The 25,962-nt window shown below is 39.7% G+C and overlaps 3 protein-coding genes across 6 annotated transcripts; 1 reads left to right on the top strand and 2 right to left on the bottom strand.

Moving 5' to 3' along the window:
- Positions 1–514: 514 nt before the first annotated feature.
- On the bottom strand, positions 515–11,290 carry PNN (pinin, desmosome associated protein). Its single transcript, XM_083837596.1, has 9 exons — positions 11,063–11,290; positions 10,702–10,773; positions 9,854–9,922; positions 8,227–8,299; positions 8,041–8,135; positions 6,007–6,082; positions 4,135–4,290; positions 3,912–4,050; positions 515–2,894 (listed from the first exon to the last, which is right to left on the bottom strand). Exons 1-9 carry the CDS (start codon positions 11,173–11,175, stop codon positions 1,612–1,614), a joined length of 2,076 nt encoding a protein of 691 aa, XP_083693722.1. The 5' UTR covers positions 11,176–11,290; the 3' UTR covers positions 515–1,611.
- A 492-nt stretch (positions 11,291–11,782) lies between these two features.
- Positions 11,783–17,322, top strand: TRAPPC6B (trafficking protein particle complex subunit 6B). 2 transcript variants are annotated; one of them, XM_083837599.1, is made up of 7 exons: positions 11,936–12,131; positions 12,211–12,278; positions 13,257–13,374; positions 14,007–14,090; positions 14,566–14,659; positions 15,179–15,227; positions 15,882–17,322. In XM_083837599.1, the coding sequence occupies exons 1-6, from the start codon at positions 12,051–12,053 to the stop codon at positions 15,208–15,210; spliced, it is 477 nt and encodes a 158-aa protein (XP_083693725.1). In that variant the 5' UTR covers positions 11,936–12,050; the 3' UTR covers positions 15,211–15,227; positions 15,882–17,322. The 2 variants fall into 2 exon arrangements, with proteins under 2 accessions (XP_083693726.1, XP_083693725.1); XM_083837600.1 differs by having other exon boundaries at positions 11,783–12,131; positions 15,179–17,016.
- A 240-nt stretch (positions 17,323–17,562) lies between these two features.
- Positions 17,563–25,708, bottom strand: GEMIN2 (gem nuclear organelle associated protein 2). 3 transcript variants are annotated; one of them, XM_083837597.1, is made up of 10 exons: positions 25,024–25,447; positions 24,538–24,622; positions 23,253–23,342; positions 21,781–21,840; positions 21,498–21,608; positions 20,863–20,907; positions 20,048–20,116; positions 18,612–18,722; positions 18,340–18,398; positions 17,563–18,011 (listed from the first exon to the last, which is right to left on the bottom strand). In XM_083837597.1, the coding sequence occupies exons 1-10, from the start codon at positions 25,143–25,145 to the stop codon at positions 17,972–17,974; spliced, it is 792 nt and encodes a 263-aa protein (XP_083693723.1). In that variant the 5' UTR covers positions 25,146–25,447; the 3' UTR covers positions 17,563–17,971. The 3 variants fall into 3 exon arrangements, 2 of the variants coding, with proteins under 2 accessions (XP_083693723.1, XP_083693724.1); XM_083837598.1 differs by lacking the exon at positions 18,340–18,398 and having other exon boundaries at positions 25,024–25,488; XR_014584845.1 differs by lacking the exons at positions 17,563–18,011; positions 18,340–18,398 and adding an exon at positions 18,827–18,962 and having other exon boundaries at positions 25,024–25,708.
- Positions 25,709–25,962: the final 254 nt, after the last annotated feature.

The following is a 25,962-nucleotide window of genomic DNA, read 5'->3' as shown; positions in this document are numbered from 1 at the left end:
AAACCCAAAGAGCTTTCCCACTGTTTAAATCCATCCTGAGAGAACATTTCACTTCATCCCTTGCTAGGCATGTTTCTGTAAGCCAGGAAGTTCAGCACTTCAGAAGTCTGTCACTACTCTGAGTTCAGAAGAAAAGTCCGAAAACTAACATCCTCCCAAACTAGAACTATACAGAAGTATACTGTGTTTCAGGAAAAAAAAGGGCATATGCAAGGCATTTGATGCATTAAAAACAGCCTATAGCTCATTTCAATTCTGAAATCTTTCCAGGACTTCCTGATCTGTCATTTGGACATCAGATTAATTCTCTTGCTGCCAAGACAGTCCAGATTATAAGTGTTACAGTGTTCAGATTATAACAGTTTCACAGTCAGTTATTAGGCATTAATTAAAACCTTTAAGAATGATTTTAGATACAGAGCTAAGGTACGGTCACCTGCAATTATGACACACACTTTAAATGTACAAAGGCAGTACACCTATCTTAGAGAAAAAGACATAGGCATCAGGAGAGTAGTCTACAAAGCCACATTTATTTGCACATGTACAGAACAGAGCAACGGATGTTATTGTTTTCCATACAAAATTATATAAAAACAGTATTCACCTTCATAGATAACACCATACCACTTTGAATTGTATTAAATACATTCAGAAAACATTCTTTCACACACACGACATTAGTATTAGGTAGTCCCAGGTAACTCCAACACTGCAATGTTATTATTCCTAGTGGTATGAAGGGATCAAAGATCAGACCGTAACTAAAAGAGACTCCTGGTAGGGAAGCAAGCTGAAGTCTTTCCTCCACTGTCCATCAAAGCAAGGAACATCATTAAACATAGTAACTACCTCCAGAACATAGATGAAAACACTACCAAAGGACCTGCAGAAGGCAGGTAAGAGTGGTATTCCAGACTGACTTGAGCTATCTTGGTCAGCATTAAGTGTTCACATTTAATCACTGCTTGCCTATGGGTAGGAAAAAGTTTCATAACTGGAATATAGAGTTGAGTAAAAATTTGTGATTACAGAAGAAAGCAAAAAAGCATAGATTCAAAGCAATTACTTTCCCTTCCTATCTAGCGCTGGAGAGATTATTCCCTTTAGAGGAGTCTTAAGATTCCTATTCTTACAAGGAATAGAGGGGAAAAGCAAAATTTTAAGTTTCCTGCAACACTGCTTCCTTACATATGATCTAAAAGGGGAATTTAAGTGTCAACAGGACATCTCGATTTATTTAAAATGCACATTTATTTCTACAAAAAAACAGTTTATGATACAGAAGAAGTGATCACACCAACTTAAAGATTTACCTATTAAAATATACAGAGGATCTTAATGAGTACAGGATATTTAAAAAAAGATGCAAAGGAGTGTTAATCTTTTATTTTTACATTTTCGGGAACTTCACATAATTTTGGTAGGTAACCTTTTACAAAATTATGTAAAAAGTACAAGAATGCCTGGTAAACAGTCTGCATTTTTCCAAAAGATTTTTTACAGCATGCAATTCTTAAGGCAGCCTTCTCCTCCTCCTTACAAGGAATCCTTTCAACTCAAATAATCTTCTGCTGCAAAGATTAAGCTAAGGAAGCTTGGTCTCTTCTGTTAACGCCTTTTGTCTTTCCTGTCTGATTTACGGTCTCTTTCACTCCGTGAAGTTCTCTTGCCTGACCGACTACTTTCTGATATAGACCTCTTTCGGTCAGATCTTGAACTTTTATCCTTTGAGCTTTTTGCATCTCTACTCCCACCTTTTGAGGACTTGTGACTTCTATCTACTCCTGAAGCATCCCTTCGCTTCCTATCTGCGCTCCTCCTGCGTTTTCTGTCTCTGTTATGACCTCTTCCTCTGCTCCGACTTCTACTTTCACTACTGCTAGAACTACTGCTGCTACTGTCCCTGCTAGTACTTCCACTTGTAGTGCTGCTGCTGCTGGAACTGCTCCGACTGCTAGTGCTGCCAGTGCTGGAACTACTCCCACTAGTAGTACTGCTTGAAGTACTACTGCTGCTACTGCTGCTGCTACTACGACTATGACTCTTAGTTTTGTTCCCTGCCCTACCCCTGCTTCTACTCCTAGTCTTAGTTTTAATTTCTACACTCAGTGTCTGACTCTGCTCTGTCTGTGCCTCGACCACCTTTACAGACACCACAGCATTTTCATCCTTATCTACCTGGGGCTCTGCATCCTGAACGGACTGAGACAACTGAGGTGACTGCGGCAGTGGCACAGACTGCTGCTGACATGGGGCCTCAGCCACAGATTCTGGCTGAGCTTCAGGTGCCTTCTCCCGTTTTTCTTCAGTTTCAGCTTCAGTTTCAGCTTTGATACCTTTCTCCTTCTCAGGAGAAAGAACATTACCCAATTTTTCCGGATGAGCATCACACTCCATTTCTGGTTCCACTTTGCCATTTTCATTTTCTACAGGTTCTATGCTATCTGCCTCATTGATTTCAACCATATCCTGCTCATTATCCACTGGCTGAGTATTTTCATTATCCTCTTTTACAGCTGTGACCTCTTCATGCTGACCATCCTGTTGCTTGTCATTTTCCCTCACCTCAGCCACCTCTTCTACTTTAATCTCCATTTCATTTTTCTGTTCTTCCTCTTCCTGGTCTTTCTCTGCATCACTATGCCCTGAACCTGTTTTTCCCTTTTCCTCCCCTACCTCCTCCATTTCTACATCATTGTGCTGATTACCTGTCTCCAACTCTTCCACCTGCTGAGCCACCTTACCCTCTTCCTGCTCCTTGTTCTGTTCTTGCTTCTTTTCTTCATTCTGCACCTCCTGCTGTTCTTTTTCCTTCACAGATTGTCTTCTGGGCCTGGCCTCCATTTTGTTAATCTGCTCTGCAAATTCATTGCGCCTGCTTTCAAAGAGTGCTGGGGGATAAAATAACAGTTTCAGACAGGTAGCTAGAGAAGCTGAAGTCTATTTTCTCCTTAACTACAAGCTAATAAGTTATCAAATCGTTTTAACTTAATAACTGCATCGTTATTCATTCTGAAGTAGCCAGCCATTCATGCATAATGAAAAAGACTGCTGGTTAACTTAATAAAACAAAGCAAGTTGGATAATCGGCTTAGCTGATTATCAGAGCAGTAAAATCCTAAATCTAAGCTAACAGAGTTTTTAACTTCATTAAAATCACTCCAACCAACAGTGTGTCAAAACAATACCTATATTCCCTGATATATAAAAAGGTTATTCTTCCTAAGGTGATCAAAAGACACTAAAAGTCAGCAGAAAGCAGATTAGACATTCAGGAAGTTTTAATAATGTAAGCTATTCAGACAGGTGAGTTAGCTTCTTTTACCCCCCACCCCAGACAATGAAGAAAACTTCTTTAAAGAAAAAAAAATAAAGATAAGCTCCATATAATCAAAAGAACAACAGGACTACCATCACCCGCAGTGTTTTAAATTGTTTTGCAAAAGGAAAATATAGTCGTCCTGTGAAACAAAGAAATGAACACGCATTAAGGTAAAAAAAATCATCATAAATTTCTAGCACTGTGCTCAAGACAAAACTTCCCAGCCCTCTGTAAAGAAACCTGCATTTCCTCGGGTCTCCAATCCATAAAATCAGCCTTTTTAAAATGGAATTTGTTGCACTGGCATACACCTAGATACTAAAGTTAACAATAAGGACATTTTAAACACATACTTCTGAGTTTATGTATATTCCTCTTGACTTTTTGTAAGAGAATCAGAGCACAACCAACAAAATTAAGTCACTGAACGAGTTATATTGTTACTTATGATGAACACCCATGCAAGAATATATAGTTCATCCTGAGCATGAAATTACTGTACCTAAGCTCAAAGACTTAAATTTGTGCAGCAGACACCAAAAGGAAGCAAGAACAAACGCAGTCTTGTATCATAAAGACCACTTACCATTCATCTTTTTCTGTGACTCTTCCATCAACTTCTGTGTAGCAGGACACATTCTGCCAGGTATGTAGAATAAGTGAGGTTTTGTCTTTGTCCTTATGTATTTAATTATTTTGGCGTTATGTTCATTCCATTCTTCTTGCTGAGAAATTAAAGAAAAGACCTTAATATCCCTAATAACATACATTCTAAACAAGAGAAAATTGAGAGCAAAACTAGGACTTACCAACTGAGCAAGCTCAACCTTTTGCTCCAGTAACCGCAGCTCTGTCTGTTTAGCACGTCTTTCTTCAAACAGTTCTCGCCTCTCATTTTCAACTTGCTTTCTTTCTTCCTCTGCTTGCACTTCAAGTTTTTGTTCAATTTCTTGTCGTCTTTTTTGCTAGGATAAATAAAGAACTATCTTAATATTCCTCCTAAATCAAGAAAAGCATTCTAGTTTGGTCTAACTAAAGTTATTTAAGGGCATTCCGAAAAAAAACAAATAAGGAAGTCTACTAAATTAGTTAATGGAGGAAGAGTGCCACTGCTTGCTGGCACAATTTTTTTTTTGGGGGGGGGGGGGGGGGGGTGTTAACTATAAATTAATGTGCCCCTATGGCTTTCTATCTGCTTTTCTATCACTCACTTTGGATTTGAATTTTCAACATGACCTGTAAGATTTTTTTTTTTTTTCAAATGGCAGAAAAAAATAGATTCCCTCCACCTGGAGGGAAGAAAGGCAACAAGCAAATGAAGAGCTAAAGGCTGATGTTTGTGACCAACAAAATAAATGACACTGCAAATACTCTGAGTATTGCTGACGTTAATTAGAGGACATTAATTATGTTATTGTAATCCAGGAGTGCCCTGTTTGTATGTCCTAGACAGCCATATGTTCAGATTATAAAATAATTGCCTAAATATATATATATATGTATAGTTTAGTGCCTGGACAAAAAACAGCTGTATCATAAAACTCCTTGGGCTTCCACTTTGACTTATAGTAAGACTTTATGTATGAAGAAAGCAACACATTCTCAGAAATATGCTGCAATGAAGAGGAACTCCTCAAAGTCTTTTTATGCAAACATCCAGATATAAATTATACTGGGACTCCATATTTCCAGACCATCCCTTGCAATAGCTTCCTTTTCTAAAGGCAAACAGGCAACAAAGAACTTTTATCTAACTAGCATTGTAGCGCCTGAAGAAGACCAAACAGCAGGATATCCAAATACTGAATCTGGAGGCAATCAATATCAACACTGCAAGCCAGCTATACTAAAACCACACAGAAGAGGTTTTAAACTTTAAGATTTTGTATCTGCTTCCATGAGACTGCTAAAAGTAGTTTTTTCATAAACATTTAAAACACTGTTTATAATCTACAGCTTATTGTTAACTGAATAACCCATTTAGTGCAACTGTAAGAAATACCATGACCTTCACAATTTAAAAGGTCATACTAGATGCAAGATACAGATGCAAGTTTTTTTTTTTGAAGTTACCACTAAGCTATGCAAAACCTTCACTTCAGTACAATTACGTATTCATTTACAGGAAGAGTAATGCTTATTATCTGTACTATGGGGCGAACAGCCACTTGTAGTCAAACAGAAGGCATAATGCCATATATTTCTGTATACTTGGCTATAATTTAAACACACAGAACACATCAGGGTGGGTACTGATTCAGCAATATCATTAGTCACAGAAATATCCTTCACAGAAATATCCTACGAACAATAGTTTACCTGATTAAATTCCAGGTATTTTGAAATGTTCCAAAAATAACATCAATAAAAAAAAATCTATTTTGTATTTCAAATGTTTTAAAGATGAACTGAAATAAATAAAATCCAAAACATTGCCTTACCGCTTCTGCAATGATCAGAAGGCATTGTAAGGTCATGAAATTATGTTAGAGTCCCTTTCCCGCTTTCCCACCCCCAATTCCACTACATTAAAGCAAAGAAAAACCCTTTTGCACTCTTACCAATTTGCTACACCTGCAACCCACACCATGGGAATTTTCATTCCTATTTAAAGCAGCTTAATCACACCATTTTGCTTTATTATTTACAAGCAAAAATTTGATGAAATTAAAAATAAATACCCTTTCAGTAGCAACTGTGGACTCCTGCTTAAATTTTTGAAGAGTGCCCATCAACAAGCCAAATATACGTCGATTCCTGAGAAAAAAGAAAACAAAAAGTTTGAGTTTCAGTTCAAGTACCAAGATTTGTATTTGTATAAACAACCAGAGAAACTTTCCCACCTCAGAGATGTTTATTTTTAAAGGCCTAGTACCAGTCAAGGCTGCTAGCAATAGAACACAAACTGACTGTGCCAACAGTCGAAGATATAATTTACACTGACATATCACGTTTTGCCTAAGAGCAAGACACAGCTCTTATCCATAACGCAGCACATTTAGCACTGGGAAAATCAGGAGCCTGCACATTTCACGTATGAGAATAATGACACTAAGGAAATATTAAAAAATTCCAAAACCCGAGAACTGACAAAAAGACTGAGTAAATACAGTGTGAGGAAGAACACCACCACCCCACTAAGAAGATTAAGGACAAAAGGAGCCACAGGGGAGTGAAAGATTATCTGCCACAGTCTACCTAATATCTTATACAATGAGACATTGCACTGTTGGATGAAATCACAATTGCTCTCATCAAATTATCAGTTGTTTTGAGAAAATTTATCTAAAGTAAAATTCTTAAGGAATTCCTTTCTTCCAAACAACTAATTTCTTGAATTTCACCTTCTTTCTTTCCATTTAACCTCCAATAGTGCTTTTACAGTAAGAAGCCGACTGTCTTAGTTGCCTTGAACTTTCACCCAGTTAGAAGAAAGGAAAGGCTGCTCTTCTCTCAGTACCACAAAGCTCAACTGCAGTGGTACAAATCTAGCATGGAGAGGTGAAGGTACTTGTAATTGAAACAACAAAAATAGGAATGGGTAAAGAACAGGAAGCTAGGGATTACTTGGTCAAGAGTATCTGTATACAGATGACATCCCAGATGGCCCTGAGCAAAACCAGAGTTCACTGGATGCTGTCCTCCTGAAGAGCCTCTTTCTACCACAAGTCACGCACAGAGCAAGCGGTTATTTCTTACCGTTATCTACCCAGAAGACTACTGAAATGGAAAATGCTAAAACCTGCCATTCCAAATAGACAAACTTTTTGTGCCAGAAACTCTATGAAGTCCACTAAGGATTCTGAAATCCTTCTGTAAGGAAAGCAGTTGGGAGCAGGTAATGGAAGCAACAGCAGTCTGTTAGTCATGTTGTAACTGCAAAAGATCAACCTAAGTGCCTTTTTTGTGCAAATTAATCTCTGGTCCTTATCAGAGAAGCTTGCTATAGTTCATTACTCCAGCCCTCACTGTATTTGAGGCATAAGGTATTATGGCACGAGGTGAGCTGCAGACCGAAGCAGAACTTTAGTGAGCTACCTTAACACAGAAAAAAAAAATCGGAAAACAAAGATATAAGTAGGAAGAATCTAAGGAGGCAAAAGGAAGGTCAGACTGTGCACAGTAACAAGCCTGAAAGTATTAAGAGAAAAGAAACACATGATGGAACTACTCTGTAAAAAAGGAAAACCCCACACCCCAAAGCTTTCTTCAGTCAACAAAAGAAGTGTTGCAGAATCACCTGTGCTGACTTTGATAATTGGTCGTTTAAGATGCATCTTCTCTAGCTCTATAGATACTTGAGGAACAATTGGTTACTTCCAAGACACACTGACAGAATTTTCTACAGTGCAAAGCACAACAGAGTGGATGTCCCCAGATTCAGATTCCAGTTTTGTTTCCGATTTTAACTCTCCAAAATGTTAAGGTGCCAATGAAGTTGTTGTAAAGATGATCTGTTACAGTAATGCTAGCAAACGTATTCCTTTCTGAGATTCTGTTTCTCAGGCCATCTGCCAGCTATGTTAAATGAATGATGTGTTGTTACTACAATTTTTTTTTTAAACCTAAACCAAATTTATACCATTGTGGTTCCTCTTCAACACCGTATTTTGATATGTAACACCATTTGTATAATTTTTTTAAAATCTAAAACTACTTTCTAGACTACCACTCAGAAGCACCACCATCAGTGCTTACAAAAAATTTCTACCTACCTTTGTTTTCCTTTTTCATCCATATTTTGATCTTGTATAAGGTCTCGACGTGTTCGCTCTTTGGAGGTAGCAACAACAGAAGATGGCAACGCTGGCTACAACAGCAATAACAAAAACTACTTAGTTCATGTTCCAGGTAAGCATGCTTTTTTTTTTTCCTGTACAGCTCCTTTTGTCACCTATTACCTTTTTAATATCATCATCCTCTGCGTCGCTTTCTTGGCGTGATTCTCGTCTTGTCCGGCGTTCTCCGCCCAGCCTGAGGAAGAAAAAGCATTAGTGGTCACTGGAGAACATATTTTAAGGACAGCACCTACTCTAACACAAGAAAATACAAGTCAGCATGTATAGTCAGAACAACCAATGATTCCAGTAAAATCTGTCATTGGAACAGTGGGGAGATAAGTAGAGCTTCTGCAGACAATCTATTGCTGGTGTAAAAAAAAAAAGATTGTGACATAAAAATGGTTTAACTCTTGATCTAATTTGCATTGTAAAGTAAAAAAAAAAAAGGAAGAGCCCACATTACTACCGTATTTAACTTTTGAGCATGTCTTTGGATTTTGTTTCTTGTTTTTAATACTTGCCTTTTTCTTTTTTTCCAGAATCTCTAAAATGGTTATTTGTGTAAGGAAAATATATCTTAATGCATTTAAATATTTCTTAAAGAGGTCAGTATGATTTTTTTTCCAAATTCAAAATGCTACTGAAATTATCTAGCTGAATACCTAGAAAATGGGTTAGGGCAGACAGAGCACTTAGTTGGGAATTGAGTACTTGGAAAAGCTGAAGTTTTTAAACAAAGAACAACAGGGCAATCTGTAAATAAAAGTTATTTTCAACTTTCACTCATCTTTGTGGCATAGCCCTTTATTACTGGTAAAGCCACTTCACAATATTCTTTTTGCATAACTCAAATTCAAAAGCAAGCCTTGCTTTTTCAAGAACTACCACTGCATGTAAGTGGTCTGAGAATGCAATTCACTATAATCAAAGCCACAGTCGATGGATTTGCATCCAGTTGTGAAAGCTTGAAATTTGAGTCTGTTGTCAAACTGTATGCATTAAGGTTATCACAAGGGAAACCTCAGTAACAATTCGATTTGTGTCTACTGTAAAACAAATCCAGGCTACTAAGCAAAATGTAAGCAGATAGTACACCAAGTAAAACAGAGAATTCTGTAAGTTTTTAATCATGCCCTTAGAAGCTGGCACTTACTTCCATAACTATATTCAGAAAACTCTGCCCAATACACTACAGCCTGCAACAAAGAGGTCTAGTAAGTTAAAGGTGGAGTTATCTGTAGGAGGGACAAAAAACACTTTACCACTGCATTAGAGAAAGTACACAAGAGGAAAGCACTCTTCATTAGAGCGAGTGGAAGACTTCAACACCTTTGAATTTTGAATCCACCATAAACATACAAAGTTCTTGAACTCCCCACACAGTTCCCTCCCCCAGTGATTCTAAAGACAGCACAAGGGCTTGAATCTGGTGAAAATTAAGTTGTGCATTTACATCTCATCTCCATTGTGCAAGAATCTTTTCATTGTTATATCTGTGTATTACTGCTCTAATCTGTACATTACTGAGAACCTTTATAGCACCATAGAATTTGGAAAGAGATTTCACCATAGACAATTGCTATCATCAAAAAACACTTCCCACAAGTCTTGAGCACTTAACCCATTGAAGAAGACAGTAAAAGTCAGCAGTTATAAAATATCTAGAAGTAAGAATTGCTATTTAAATTTACTGCTATAAACTCTCATTCTAATAAAACAAGTTCTCTATGTCAGTTTTTGTACCTACCTACTGGATGCCCCTTCAAGATCCCTCTGTTTGGCTGGGGGTCCTCCTCCACTATCCGAGAATCCACGCCTAAAAAAAACCACTTGGGATCTCAGAACAAGTCATGAGTTTTACTCAGCTCTGTAATCATGTGGCTATTGCTACAGCAGTATTTAAACATATTGCTTGTTGACAAACTAATTTAAATTTGAATTTCTGCACTTATTCAAATGAGTAGCCACCCTCATAGAAACAACTCTATTAGGTTCAAATATTCCAATTTGCAAAAGTTTTCAGAATTATGACCTAAACAACAATCTAATGTTGAAATTTAACAAAAAAGTCGACTACATAATGTATTAAGTAGGCATCCCTGAACAAAAATCAGCTCTTCATTCTCAATCTACTGGGAGTGGAGAGGGAGAAGGGAGAAAGAAACAATTGAAAATCCACAAGAAAACACGAGTGCTTTTAAATTCCTGTCGACTTTAACTTTTTCTATTCCTCCTAGAAAAGCTACCAGTTTCTTGATTACTGAGACACTTTGAATAGACAATGCCCCAGACACCCCACACAATGCCTCCCTTCATTTCGAAGTTCCACCTCAATTTTCAGGCAAAGGGCTGGAAGCTTGGGGAAAACCACCAATTTAAAACTGCTGTAACGCAGAATGAAAAAATCCCTTAAATTTCAGAGCACGATATAAAACTCCAAATGCCCTTGTAGGCCTCCCACCCGGCTTTCATGCCCGCCTGCTAAAACAGCGACACTTGAGAGCTTACAACGAGCAAAGCGAACAGGGAAGAGAGCAAACCATCGCCGCGGGGAAGGATAAAGGAAGCCGGCGGCCGCCTCCCGCGGCTCCTTACCTTAGCAATAAGCTCCCTCGCCCTCTACCTCCACCAGGGCCTGAGAGGGCCAGCAGTCTGTTCTGAGGGGGCCTGCGGGAGACAGCACCGTCAGCGGGCTCTGCCCGGGAACCTCCCTCCCGCTCCCCCACGGCCACGAACCCGGGGGGAGCGGGGGCACCGGGGCCTCACCGGGAACCCTCCTCAGACACCCCCCGGGCTGCCCCTCACAGAACCATCCCCCCCTCCCCCCAACCGGGCTGCCCCTCAGAGCCCCCCCGCCCCTCAGAGCCGCCCCAGCCCCCTCACAGCACACCCCCCCCCCCCCATACCGGGACGCGCCTCAGGGACCCCCCACCCCGCCCCCTCGGGCCCTGCTCACCTCACATCGTTGGGGTCCCTGCCCGTGAGCTTGCGGATGTTCTCGTCCACGTGCTTGAGGCTCTCCTTGGCCTTCTCGAGCTGCTCCTGCAGCGCGCGCACCGCCACCGCCATCCCGCCCGCAGCGCGGCGCGGCGCGGCCTAGCCGGGACCCAGCGCGAGGCACCGCTGGGTAATGGGGAGGCCCCACCCAGGCCGCGGAGCCCGCCCGCAGCCAATAGAAGGGCATGGGCCGAAAGGGAACGCCCCGCGGGAAAGGCTCGCCGCACGCACGCGCCAATCATAGGGGTCGGAGGAGGATTGACAGCGCGGTAAGCCAATCGACGGAAGACTCCGCTTGCCAGCTCTACGAATCACCGAGCGGGGCCCATCAGAGCGACACCGCTCTCGGCTAACGAGAACTAACAACGTCACTTTCTCGTGGCGGGGGCCAATCGCCTCTCTCCTAGAGCGGCCGCCGTGTCGGGCGAGCCAATAGGCGCGGGCGTTACTGAAGGGCGGTCGCGGGCGGGCTGGGGGGCGCGAGGCCTGGCAATGGCGCTGTGGTGCGGGTTGCGTGTCTGCGGTTCGGCCCGGCCTCAGCGCCTGCAGCGGGCGTCAGCGCCCCGTGGGGCCTCGAGAAGCCATTTTTGAGAAAACGACCCTAAAACCACATACAAAATTAATAATAAAAAACATAAACATAAACATAATTTTTTATTAATGATAAAAAGCGTTCTCTGCCTGTCTCTGACTCCCGACCCCCGTCAGCAGCGGGTTCCCCCCGGGGCTCCGCGCCCAGCTCGCTGCCCCCTCACAGCCCCGGGGCTGCGGGCGCTGAGGCGGGGGTTGGCGGGCGGTGCGGTCCGGTCCGGCCGCGGGGCGGCGCCGCGGAGGCCGGGCGGCAGCCGGAAAGGGCAGGGCGGCGCTGCTCGGAGGGGCCCGGTAGCGGCGGTGGCGGCGGCGGGGCCGTTGCCGTGGCGCCGGGTGCTTGTGAGGGGGGAGCGGAGATGGCGGACGAGACGCTGTTCCTGCTGCTGCACAGCGAGATGGTGGCGGGGCTGTACCGCGCCGCCGAGCAGGGCGAAGGGGTGAGCGGGGACGGGGACCGCATTAAGGGACCGGCCGGAGGCGACGAGGAGAGCGGGGCTGACGCCTTGTGTCTTGCAGGAGAACGGGCGCTGCACCACCAAGCTGGAGAGCATGGGCTTCCGCGTCGGGCAGGGGCTGATCGAGAGGTGAGCGAGGCCCTGGGGCTGCTCCCCCGCCTGCTTTCCCCCCTGTCCCCCCGGCCTGCAGGGGCCAGGAGGGCCGGCCCGCTCGGGGGAAGCTGCTCGCTCCCTCTGACAGACCGAGGGTTGGGCTGCCGCTGTGCGCCTCCTGACGCCTCGCTCTTGCTGGCGCCCCTGTTCGTACACCACGTTTTTTGTGCATTTCTGTCATGGAAACAATCACACAGAGTGCGCGGTTATTTATAATCCTTTTAAAGTGCACTTTTTGTTTGTAGGCCTAGTTATTCTGCGTGTTTCCTACTTCTGGTAGGATTTTTTCGTGATTGTTTCTATTTTAATTAATCTTAAACGTAATTTTATGAATGGCTACTCCAGGATTTTCTTTTTCTGAAGCACTCCCAGTCCTTGGAACTTTGTGACCACCTCCTCACCTCCCTGAGCCCTCTTGGGATGCACGGTGGCTTGCTGCACACCTAACTTCAGCGCCCTTGGTCTGGGGTTGTGTAGAGGATCCCAAGCTCCTGAAGTCATATTTTCATTGACCAAAGTGAAGCTTTAGTGCCAGATAAATATCCTCAAGGAGGATGCAGGGGGACAATTCTGAAATGAACAAGGGAAGGGTGTTTTTTTTTTTTTTTTTTTTTTTTTTTGGGAAAGTGGAACTAGTTTTACATGTTTGTTCCTATGTATTAGTGCTTCTTTTGGTATTGAAGAAGCCTTTCCAAACAGTAGTGGAGGTGTCAGCTGTATGTTTCGATAGTTTATTGAAGATAAACATTATGAAGTGTTCTGCGTCTTTCTGCGCTTCAGCTGTCTTTAATGATCACATTATTCAAACGCGTCTTTTCTGCTGTATTGTTGCAGATATTAAGATAACACCGTGTTACTCTTAAGTTATACATGAAAGCTGAGCAATGCTAGAATGATACTGTCAAGTTGTTGGGTGTACCCTCATTATTGATACGTTTCTCACTTCTCTCTTAGGTTTACAAAAGATACTGCCAGATTCAAAGATGAATTAGATATTATGAAGTTCATTTGCAAAGATTTTTGGACAACTGTGTTCAAAAAACAAATAGATAACCTCAGGACCAATCATCAGGTAAAGTGATCTAGAATAAGATTTCCGTGACAAATACTGTTTTGAATTACTACGGCATTTTCTGTTTGTCTTGCTCTAGAATTAATTACCTGATAAGAAACCCCAAATTCTCTTTATTTATATGTTTTTTTTAAAAAGCATTTCTCAAGGTTCACGTTGGTGTATAGTTGGAGAATACAATTTAATAATTGTTTATGATTTATTTATTGCCACTCTGTTTGAAAAGACTAAATGCTGTCAATTTCATATGCACTGTTGTGGAGTTAGAAACTGACAGGACAGTAATGCTTACAGTTAATTAACACATACAGGAACTTTTTCATGCATCTCCCAATACACTTCAGTAGAAAACTAGTGTGGGAAAATGATATTGCTGCCTTAACATGCATTTAAATAGGATGGATTGCATTTAAATGTATTTAAATGGCCGCCTTTAAGTAATTTTCATTTTGAAGAATATTTTCATTTTTCAGTGGTTAAGACAGTTATACACTGCTGAATACAACCGTATACAAAATAGCTGAAAAACTTCCTAAGGTTTGCTTGTTGGTGACGTTACGTTGACTGGTAAAATTCAGACTACATGTTACCGGATACTCTACTGAAAACTTTTTTTTTTTTTTTTTAAACAGGGTATTTATGTCCTTCAAGATAATAAATTTCGACTCCTGACACAAATGTCTGCAGGAAAGCAGTATTTAGAACACGCACCAAAGGTACCCTTTGTTTTTTCCTTGGCATCTATGAGTTTGATTTGAATCATCTTGATTTATTAACTTGAAATTTTGTAGTTGGGTGGATACAAACTCTCCAAAAGGGAAGCTGAACTTAAGTCTTCAAAAACTGTGTTTTTTTTTAGAAATGTATCTTGTTTCAGAACAGTGGTTTTGATCTATGGTTCAAGAAACAGTAATAGCGATTTTGAAACTTGCTGTTTTCATGTTACTTGAGTTACTTGATGATGTGAGCTGGCCTGACTGCAAGTGGAAAGTCATTGAACTGGTGTTTGTATTTTGTGTGCAGTTAGGAAGAAACTTCTGCCACTGTCACAATGCACTGCTAGAGGATAGCAAAACCTCCATAATTTTATATTGTCAAAATGTTAAATCTTCAGTTGATCATTACTTAGTTTCAATCTTTTGCATCAAGCTTCACCCTTGAAACTTCTTTAAAATGTAACTTTATATTTAGTTTTTAGCATTTACCTGTGGACTAATCAGAGGTGGCCTATCGAATTTGGGAATAAAGAGTATTGTAACAGCTGAAGTTTCATCAATGCCTGCATGTAAGTAGTTCTCAGTATTCAGGTTATTAGCTCACTTGGTAACTTTCCTTACTGTCTCGATGACTGTGCTTTACTGTTACGATAACACTGATGGAGGGTGAATCTCCATGACATTAAGTGGAAAACCAAATTTAAAAGTTGTGTGTACATTTGGAAGCAACAGATACGTAAGGGTATAATCCAGAAGGCTACTGGAGTAATTGAAGATAAAAACAACTAGATATGTGCTTTTTATTTACAGATGTCATTAAGAAGGGTAGTAACCGAAATCCATTGTGACTACACAAGCTGATTAAGATGGTTTTGAAAATTTGCATAGGCCTTGCAAAAAAATTTAAATTTAGCTGACAAAACTGATGTAACGTGGTACATGCTTCAACTTAAAAAAAAAAAATTCAGTAGGAGTTAATTGTTAAATTTAAATCATGGCTAGGTATTTCACAATTGAGCTGTAAGATTGAAATTGGAAAAGTAAATCTAATGTTGACACTTCGATCCAACTTGGCTTTTTCTTTGCAGGTAAATTCCAGGTGATGATACAGAAGATGTAGAGCACATTCAAATCTGGGTATCTACCTTAAAAATCCTTTGTCTGTGGTTTTGGTATCTTGGTTCAGCTTTGTATGTAGCTTGTAAATTATAGCAATGTGCAGCAGAATTCCAAAATATAAAATAAATGCTCATCAAAATAATTTAACACTATCCTCGTATCTTGGTATGAAATCAATTCTATACCAAGGTATTAATGTCCATCATGTTAAAAACTGTCTACTCAAAAGTTTCCAACAAAAGATTTCTGTTACCAGAACAGACTGTATGCATGTTTTAAGAGCTGACTAAAAACCCAATCAAGACTCAATTGGAGTAAGAAACTGTGTTTTGCGTCACCTAATGTGAATGCCAAGCTGCTGCCTTTCTGTATGCACTCTTAACTGTGAGGCAGCAATTGCTTTTGTATTATTCCAAGGAAGGAAATATCACAACAGCCTTCACTAACAGTGTTCAGTGGAGGCTTAGTTCTTTTATGGGAATGATATGGGGCAGTAGAAAAGAACACTTATTTCTACAAAAATAACAGCATATCCTCCCTCCCTAAAAATAATAGCTGTTTTTTGCATCAGAATTTTACAGACAAGGTCATCTACTACTCAGCAAAGAAGGCAATTTGTTTTAGCCTGCTGTGCATAAATTCAATATTAACATAATTGTTTTTAATTGCTAGCTACAACTCACTTCTGTAATGAGTGTGTACAGGAAGATGATTAGGCCTGCAAGAAGCTGTAAAGACATCACCAAGACTCTTGAGGATATTGGGGTTTGCTAGATACTACTTGTTACAAGATTTGTATAACATTACATATCTTGCTGTAGGTAAGCATGAAAACATCTTGGTTAACCTTTTAATGAATTTTGCTGTAAGACTTTTCTGCTGGCAGGGTCAGGTCTTATACTTGCAGAAATGTGAGAATGCCTCATGATACCGAATCAGTTTCTGCTTTGAGACCAGTAAATAACAGGATAGTTATAAAATAATATATTTGAACAACACTTTTGTCTGTATTAACTACCTTCTGTGTTGGAATAAGTGTATGCTGTCCAATTGCATGGTTGGGCGGGAACAGTGGAAGCTGTTCTTCCTCAATCTCTAAGGGAGGTCTGAAGTTTATAATGGATCGAGCCTTTTCCGGATAACTGTTACAAGCTGGCAAGCTGTATATTATAAACATGATAATGAGGGGCTTATTATACTTGAGCTTAATATGTGACCAAGTTCTGATCTTTTCATGTACTGTGAATGCTAGTTCAGATTAGTTGTAACTGAAAAATTTGACAGTTAGGAAACATCTGAAGGAGAACTCAATCTAGCAGAATACTGTCCCACTGTTTGTAGACCTAGCAAAGATAAGAGTAACCAGGGTGGCTGGTACTCCATAGAGATCAGCTGTGTGACTGAAAATACTGGGCTCTTATACAGGTAGTTTACAGGAAGGCTGCGATTGTTGTCCACCTATATGATTCAGACTCGTTTGAAATTATAAGGCTAGAGAATTAGCTAATTCTTGCTGAGTGCATTTAGTGGGTTCTTCAGTTGCCAACTCACCCTGCTTTTAACATGCTAAAACTATTACTAAAGGGACTTGCACTGTGCCTCATAGATGGACACTTCAATGGCACATTTTAGGCCTATGCAACATGGCAGATATTCCTTATCGGCACACAGAATCATTTTGTAATTTGCTTCTCCAGAATTAAAATTATAGTAGTTGCTATTAATGCACTTTCATTTTTCACTTGACAGTCGAGATTACTGTGAACAGTGCCAATAATTCCAAGACGCATTAAAGGTTTATCAATAACTTGCTGTGCTTAATGATCTGTCTTTTTTAAATAGTCAGGGACTCAATTGACATCTGCTTCCTGTATATTGTGAAATTCAATACTGTATATTGTCTGCTGTTACCAGCAGAATTCAGAGTTCTTTTACCCTGGATTTTACCAGAAAGTCATATATGTACAAAGCAGATGCTGATATTCTTGGCAAATCACTCCATGTTAAGTATGTATGAAGTCAAATAGGTGAGCTAATGTGTTTGTCAAGATACTAGACAGAAAATATATTTGTTCGTTCTGTTTAATAAATGCTTCTATTAAAGAGCATTGAATACAACTGTTCTATTTTCCCAGGTTTCTGTAGCCGTTTACTAAGAAGTAATGAGTATTATTACTCAGGAAGTCTTATATATTTTACTAAAATAAGTGTTTCAGTAACTCAATGGCTATAGTTGAACTGCTTAGCAGAACTTAAGCTCAGGAATTGATGCCTGAAAAAACAGTCTCGGTTGTGTAGGCTTTTATACTAAGGCAGTTTTTAAATACTATGAAGAATGAGAAAAGCCACAATATTTAAGAACACTTAAAATATGCTTCAGTTTTATTAAAAAAGCCCTCGAGGGGTGTGTGTTAGATAAAGAACAATCATCTGTAATGTAATGTCTTTTTTTTTAAACTTAGAAGAAGTCTTTATCTAAGGCAGAGTCCACAGGAACACTCAGATGGTAGAAAATTCTAATGGAGAATGTAGTTTGCTGAGACAGTAGCTTGAGAGACGATGACAAACACTTCACTGACCATTTTATGATGATGATACTGGAGACACTAACAATCTCATGCTAAAGATCACCTTAAGTTATTCTTAGCTGTGCCAAACGTGTTGTTACGTTGAGGGTGTTCTGAAGGGTTTGTATTGTACTTCAGGTCTGATCTGTGCAATGTCTGATAACGCTCTTTATACCACGGCAACACAAGAACAGTCTAGGAGGGTTCATCAGCTAAATCACGTTGATCAAAATACCTGGTGGAGAGAAATGGAATATGGTGAGAACCTCTAATGCAACGTACTCCTTACTTTGCTTTGAGTTGTTAGACCACTTGCTTTCTAGGTCTTATTTTACCTTTTCTGTCATATTTATAGCTTCATGGTTCAGGGAGCTCATCCAAGGAAACTGTCAGTTTTACTTTGTTTTACTCTTAGGTTTAGCTTAAGTCCTTTTAGCTAACTATGTTTGCTACATACACCCAGAGAACTTGGATTGACTTCCACTTTAAAGGAATCTACATTAGGCCAAGGGTAACCACACATTCATTCTGGACATATGTTTTAGATCTGTAACTTGCATTACCTGCTAACTAAGCAGATTATCAAGTTCAGAGCAGATACTTGCTCTTCGTTCTTGTTCTCCTGAAAGAGAAACAAATACCAGAACAGTTCTTCTGATAACGATGTCCAATAGAAAAATGGTTATCTGTCGTGTTGTGTGCTTGTAATCATCCCTTCATTCTCAAGCAGGTTTCAGACGTGAAAAAATACTTACCAAGACTTCAAGAGGTGAAAAATCATTTTCTTAACAGTATGCTAAGTTGAAACAGTCCTCTGCACAACATTAAACCTTACCTCTAGTACTCTGACTTCTGAGCACCGTCTTGCCAGCTGTCGAATAAGGGAGTGAGCTTCAGGTAGCAAAGGCTTTTCAAGGCATGCCAACAATGCATAAAACCACCTACCCTGTGTGAATTTTAATAAGAAATTTTAAATTACAGGTATTTCTTTAAGTTCTACACAAGGAAACTTGTTATACGTAGCAGGCCTGGAGCATAGGTCTCAAAAACCTGTATCTGAAGATTCCTTTAAGTGTTGTTGCCAGAACTGAGGAGTTTGAAAGCCAAATTAGAGACTGCAGAGTAGAGTCTTGTGCCTGTAGACAAGCTTCTTGTGAACAGTAGTCCTGGATTTCCTTCTATTTTTCTGGAGTAAGATATAAATTAATACAGCTTCCACTATTAATCTGAAGGAAGCATTTAGTAATATCTAAAGATATATAAAGATTACATAGCTATTAATTTTTATCTTTGCAAACTATAGAAAAATATTCCTGAAGAGTGAACATATGAAGTCAGATCTTTATGGTATTAATGCAGTTAGGTCAGACTTAAGATTTATACCACTGTGAAAATGTGTTCTTTGCTTTTTAGTTCACTGAATTCTACTGCATCCCTACAAACCTAAATTTTGCTACCAGTCTAACTCCTTAAACTAATTTTAGTGTCTAGTGGCTCTCATTATGAGAATAAACTAAGAATCAATGTGCACATCCTCTGCAGCATAGTGGTCACTAAAGACAGAACTTGAAAAGCTTTTAAGCAACTCAAAAATATTGAAACTGTGTTTAGTATTATCAAAGTAATTTTGTATTACTCATTTACTTTGTGGTACTGAATGAGATGCACCTACCACGGTCTTTTATAGGTAAGATGACATTACACAGCTAGTTAATCTAGTTTTGGCCAACTACATGGTACTGTACCCCATCATTCTTTTTTTTTTTTTTTTAAAATTAGATTGGATCTGTTTCCATGCTAACACAGGTAAGCTTTCTGGTCTGTGCTGCACATGGGAAGATTAAATGCATCTCTTCCTGCAGACTACCATGCATTTCCCAACTATAAAATGGAGGTGTTGAAATACAATGTGCAGCACACTGACAAATTAATTGGTCAGACCCAAAGCTGCTAGACTCTGGCCCTCTTCTCTCCACAGCACTAATACTCCTCTGACCTTGAAGATTAGGGTAGTGTGGAAAACAAATGAAAGGGGGGGTTTTAGCAATACCTAAAACATCCAAATCTGTTGTGTTTTGAATTAGCCTTCCAAAAAGTTGTGTGAATGTTCAATCTAGTATCTAATCAAGTGAGTTTTGAAAGCAACTGAATACAGTACGTCCATCTAGAGATCTCTTTAGAAACTAAAATAATTTCAGGGAAAACAATGCACAATTGATCCCTTGTTTAAAGCAATCACATGCAAGTAGTTAGAATAAATTAAAGAGTTACCAGTTCAGGAGTAAATTTTTTCTCTCCAAACCAGATTATCAGGTATTCTAAGACACTGGTTACTGTTGCCTTCAAAAGAGGAACAGAAAAAGACAATCTAATATCTGCAAAGTTTTGTTTTGCTATCCTTCTACCCAATGGATTATACCATATAAAAACAACTGTGATTTTTGTCTTTAAATACAGACATTACACATTTCCACTTGACTGTAATTCTACATGGTATTTAGTTCAGGTTAAAATTAGATATAAGGGTGAAACAAGTGTTATAGCAGCAGTTCCTGACAAAAGGTTTTTAAAAAAATAAAGACCCCCTATATAAAGCAATTTTCGGTGTTAACAAAAAGTTATGGATAAATAGCTACAAATTAGAAAAAAAAAGACATCACACTGACTGTTTCTCTATAAGGGTGACTAGTGAGCAACATAGTAAACGGGTTTCTTCTAGTCTTGCAATGTATGTAAGAGTTGGCAATCAGCCTGAAGAACTGCACTTAAAACACTAAAGGAGAAATCTTAAAATACTCTAAGCCCCTAAAGGGGCATTCAGCAGCAGTTCAAACACTAAAATGCTCTATAGAGCAATTACAGCAAGAAAATACACTTACAACCATTCATGGTATATGTTTACTAGTAAAATTGTGGTTAAAGGTGAGATAATGATCAAATGTTTTCCTTGTAAGTGTACATTGAATAGCAGTTATAATAAACAATTACTTCCTCTAACACAGAAACAATAGGTAAGACTTATGCAACAGATGGAACATGGGAAGTAATAACTTAGGCCACTATGCTATTCTAAGAGGTAGGCTTACCTGATTCATTCTGCTTACAATACTTAGCAAAGGAGGAAAGCCCACCTGAAAAAAGTCAGGTTGGAAACTGTTTATAATAATGTTTCTGCATTTAAGTTCTAAATTAAAACAAAAATAACATTTTAATATGACATTCAGACATTTGTAAAGATTTCGAATTCTATTCTGAGCGTTGATATTTATGGAAAAATATTCAGGCAAGTTTAAGATAAGGTCCAATCAAATTTGATATCAAAACACTGCTTTTGCTGTTATTTGTAAAGCTTTTTTTTTTTAATATAAAGATGCAGTGAAGGGTGTGTTTATACAGTAGCACATACGAGGACAGGAACCACATTCACAAAACACTAAAGCAGACTATGGAAAAAGCTTTCCATTCATGTCAGCTAGCAACAAAGTAGTGTGTTTTAGCTGGGAACAGATGAGGGAACTCTTCCTACTTTTTGACTGAAGGGATAGACTTGTCCTCTGCTTCACTCTGCTTCCACTTAAAAGGGAAGAAAAACGGGTCTTAACTGGGCTCACAGGACGGTCTGCCTTTTATTTAGCACAAATTAGTAATAAATAGTAGCATTGTTTCTGGTAGTTATTTGTGAAAATAGCAGCTGAAAATTAGATGGAACTCCTATACTCACCTTCATGTAATCAATTCCTAGATTTTCATTATCAGATCGTGAATCTATTTCTGAGTAGACTCTTTCACCCAGGCAAAACTTCTTCCATCCTTCTTCATCCTCTAATTTTGGCTGAAGTAAATAAAAATAAATAAAAAACTGAAATATTGCTGTCTTGAAGACACTGAAGAACGAACATGGTAATACTCACAAGTTGTTGCATTAAACGGTACAGCAAGATTAACCAAACACAATTAAATTTAACAACTAGAAAAAACACAGAACTGTTATGAATTCTACTCACCATATTAACATTGCTGTCCAAATGTTGTGACCGCCAGTGATTTCTATGCTTGTTCAGACTCTGAGTAATTAAAACAAAGCCAAGTCACAGTTTAACTTTACAGTTATCTCCTAGCCATAACTGCCCTTCATTGTTCCTAATCTTCATAAAGAAGTATTTTTATGATGTTCTATACATCATTAAAGGCAGTACTGGCTAAATATTCCTCAATCCTCTTAATATAAATGTAATTGTTACTTGTACAGGGTTTTTTGAAGCAATGTTAAAGCTGAAGGAATTTTTAAGACTACTGCATAAAGCTTTAAATTGAAGTAGTAAGCTCTACTAGTCTTACAGATTTTTCTTATGCTTGTTATTACCAAGAGAAAAAAACAACTGGATTAGCCAAAGAGCAAACAAAGCCAATATCCTGTTTCCAACAGTGCTCTGTATCTGATGCCTACAGAATTGCAAACATACTTGCCTCGTATATTTCCTCTGACAGGGATGCCATATAAAACAAATTAGAACGTAGAAATTGGCCTGCCTAATGGTTTTCTGTATTGCAGAGCACACTTTTGATACTGGAAATATTTTTACCCAACCCAACTTTTACTCTAACAGTAAAAATGACCTCTAAAAATGCTGTAAGTAACAACACCTGATGCATTATGTGACAAGTGACTTTTGATGGCCTTTTCTCTTAAGTATTTCTAGGATATTCTCATATTTCATCTTAATTTTGGTACAGGTGAGAGGACAATTAACTTGTGCATAAAAGAAATATTTTTAGAGTGAATGTCTTTAAATGTCCATTTCTTTAGCTCTGCTGAACTCTAAGATTGTGCCTAATACACAGTATGCAATGTAATACCTTGTAGAAATAGGAGCTAGTTCAGTTAGTGTTTGCAATATAGATGCAGTAGTACACATTTCCACCTTCACTGATTTAGCTCCCTGAAAAAACAGTAAATGAGCTCATACAAAGCTCAATGCCACAGCAGCTTCAGTGCAATTCAGTATCAATGCATTGTAAACATTCCTTCAGCAGTACTGGAGATGTACTTTACACATGTCTTTATTATCTTTTGCATTTCACCCTGTTTGAACTGTGGATAAAGCATACTGTGGGTACAAATGCAATAGGAAAGATTTTGTCCTCCCTCAACTACTCTATATCATTTAGTCTAAACACAGCCAGATATTTATGCTATGTTTGAAGGAGATTTTTTTTTATTATTTTATTTTTCAACATGACACTCAACATGACACAAATTTCATCAGAAATTTAAGAGTCTCACAGTAGATGTGCACTTTTTTTTTTTCCCAATTCCAGAAGTTAATACAGTTGCCTAACAACATCTAGTATAGGAACGTTATGATTTGTGGTAGATAAGATATAAGGTCGTTCCCCAAAAAGCACGCGTGCTCTATCTAGACAGTGCAAGTTGAAAACACCCCCCCCACTCTCCCTCACACACACCATTTTGTACCTGACGAACGGCTGAGAAATTGGCTACTTGCTGCTGCTGCCACTTGAGTGTTGGAGAGTATCCTTCAGGAGCAGGCTGACATCCGGAAATCTAAGGAAACACTGGCAATAATTACAGTGTAAAGAAAGCTTTATAAAAAGAATCCTTAAGAGCAATAGAATTAGTCAAATTTACCAGCAGATAAAAATAGGATTTAAGTACTCACTTAAAAAAAGGTAATTTCATGACAACATGCAAGACTGATCTGACAGTTGGTCTAGACAAAATTTCTCCTATTTGACTCCCCTTCATATGCAAAAGAAGGAAAACCAAGCATTCAAAGTGTGCTGTCAAAGAATTACTTAAGGTCATCTGTTTAGCACTTGTTCGGCCTTAAATTCCCTGTTTATGAAAAGGAAGGTGCTGTTTCCTTATCTTGGGTAGATGCTACAAATCTTAGGAGTTCTGTTTGCTCAGATACTAAGTTGAGCAAGACAAAAGACTGAAAAAATATGTTTTAGGAAATTAACTCTGACAGTTGAGTAGATATAGCCTCTTTAATGATTAGCACAAGAGAATTACTGTAAAGAAAAGTCTTTTTACAATTTTTTAAGAATGCCATTATGAAGAGAGGAGAAAAATGATGAGAATGGTTGCAAGTTACATGGTCATATGCCAGTATTAGAAACTTTTATTGAGGAATTTAATAGTTAAATTTCAGATGACAAAGTTTTCATTAAAGACAGACAAACTTAGTCACTTGAACTATTTGAAAGCAGATTAAAAAAAGACAAACAGGGCAACATGACAACAAAAATCTACTTGTAATGGTAAATCCCAATAAAATATTCCACCAAAAAGGAAAGATTCGGTGCTAGAATTTCAACTTTAGTAAACCTTAGATGTATTTACTATTCTTACTACCTCACCCTAGATATATATTAGAATCCAAATATAGGCATGTCTATTGCTTTCTTCCAAAGCTTATGCAGATTGTATGATAAAGTGTTTGTAAAATTTAATGTAACATCTGATGTCCTCTGGCTGTAAAAGTGTGTTGTGTATCAAGTGGTATGGATATTACCAGTTTAAATCAGTTACAAAGACTGCTGTCATCCAGGAGTTCAACAGATATTTTCTAAAACCCAGAAATTCAATTTCATTCTGTATGTATTTTTAAGTTCCAGCAATGCTATTGTTTTATTTTTGCCAACAGTTCCCCCAAATTAATACACACATATATTAACAACTTCCCTCTACTTGTTCCTCAAAACAAAGCAAAAGGTATAGAACAGCCCAGACTTACTGAAATGTTTACTGTCTGCTTCTTTCTCAATTTTTTGGGGTCTATTTGTGCCACGACCACATCTGGGCATCGAGCCGCTTCAATCCTACAAAATAAAATCGGCGTGCTGCGTTTCTTCCGTCATTGTAACAGGCGGTTAGATACTGAATGTCCCCGAGATATGGCACTTGCACAAATCTTGAAGTTTGTAAAGAAAACCAAACAAACTACTGGCTGTACACGCAATAATTACAGAAGGTTCGACTTGGAACGACAGAGCAAGTGTTCTGAGTTTACACACAAAGTACTCTCAGTTTACACGCGACGGCACTAGCGTCCTTGAAGCTTGCTTACTCCTCAGCCGCCCTGAAGCGGGACCGCGCATCCCACGGGGAGATTTTGGGATGCCAGCGGTGAGGCAGCGGCCCTTCTCTGCCTGCGGCGAGCCGAGCACCGCCGGCTGCAGCCCCGCCGCCCCCCTCGGCCCTCCGAGGCGCCGCCACTCACTGCACCCGCCGCAGGTACTCCTGCGGCGTCCTGGGCGGCACGCTGGGATCGAAGTCCTCGGGCAGGTCGCAGTCGCCCACGGGCAGCAGCCGCGGCATCAGCTCCTCCACCGCCGACTCCATGGTCGCGGCCGCCCGCGCTCGGCTCCGCTCGGCTCCTCCTCAGCGGCCGCTCTCGCGAGAGAGCCGCGGCTCTGCGCCCGCAGGGAGGCGGAGCGGCGGCGGGGCCTCGGCCTGCCCGCGACCGGGGCCGGTCGTTAGGAGCCGCCCGCCTCCGCGGGGCTGCTCGGTGAGGGGAGCGCCGGCCTGCGCGGCCCCGACAGCACAGCGGGGGAATTCAGCCCCAGAGCACTGTAGGAAATAGCAGTGCCGGCTTACTGCCCGTCAAAGCGGGCCCCTTCCTGTGCCGCCTTGTTGTAAACCTGTAATAACCGCTTTTAGGCCCTGTGCTTTTCTCAAATACCTTACTGTTTGCAAGTGGTTCTGTCAAACTCACCCGTTAATACTTAGTCCACCTGTGGACAGGCGGTAGTAATAAGAATTAACCCTTCCTTGAAATGCTTTGAGATCCGTTGGTGAAATCAGTTGTCTAACAGTTAACTGCTGTAAACGTAGACTGAGTTCTGGAAGACTCGGGCAAGATGTCATTTTGTTGCTGTAAGGGTTTATCCAAATACTATTGCCTGGCAGTGTCCATACCCCAAGTCAAAGTCAAGGTACCATTAGCACAACAGTGGGTTACTCTGTGCGAACCAGATAAAAAGCAGAAGAATAATGCTGTAACTGTTTAAATAATTTGGACTCTATGTTATTGAATTCAGCTATACAAACTTTCAATTTCTATATTATTTTTTCTTAATAATTCTTAATAACATGCCAAATCAGTTTAGTGCTACCCACAACCCATATAGTAGATCAGAGTAGCTCTAAATAGTTCTAA

The sequence above is a fragment of the Anser anser genome, assembly GCF_964211835.1.
Source record: "Anser anser genome assembly, chromosome: 5".
Classification (NCBI taxonomy): domain Eukaryota; kingdom Metazoa; phylum Chordata; class Aves; order Anseriformes; family Anatidae; genus Anser; species Anser anser.
The sequence above is the reverse complement of the archived record's forward strand: the minus strand, read 5'-3'. Positions and strand labels throughout refer to the sequence as shown.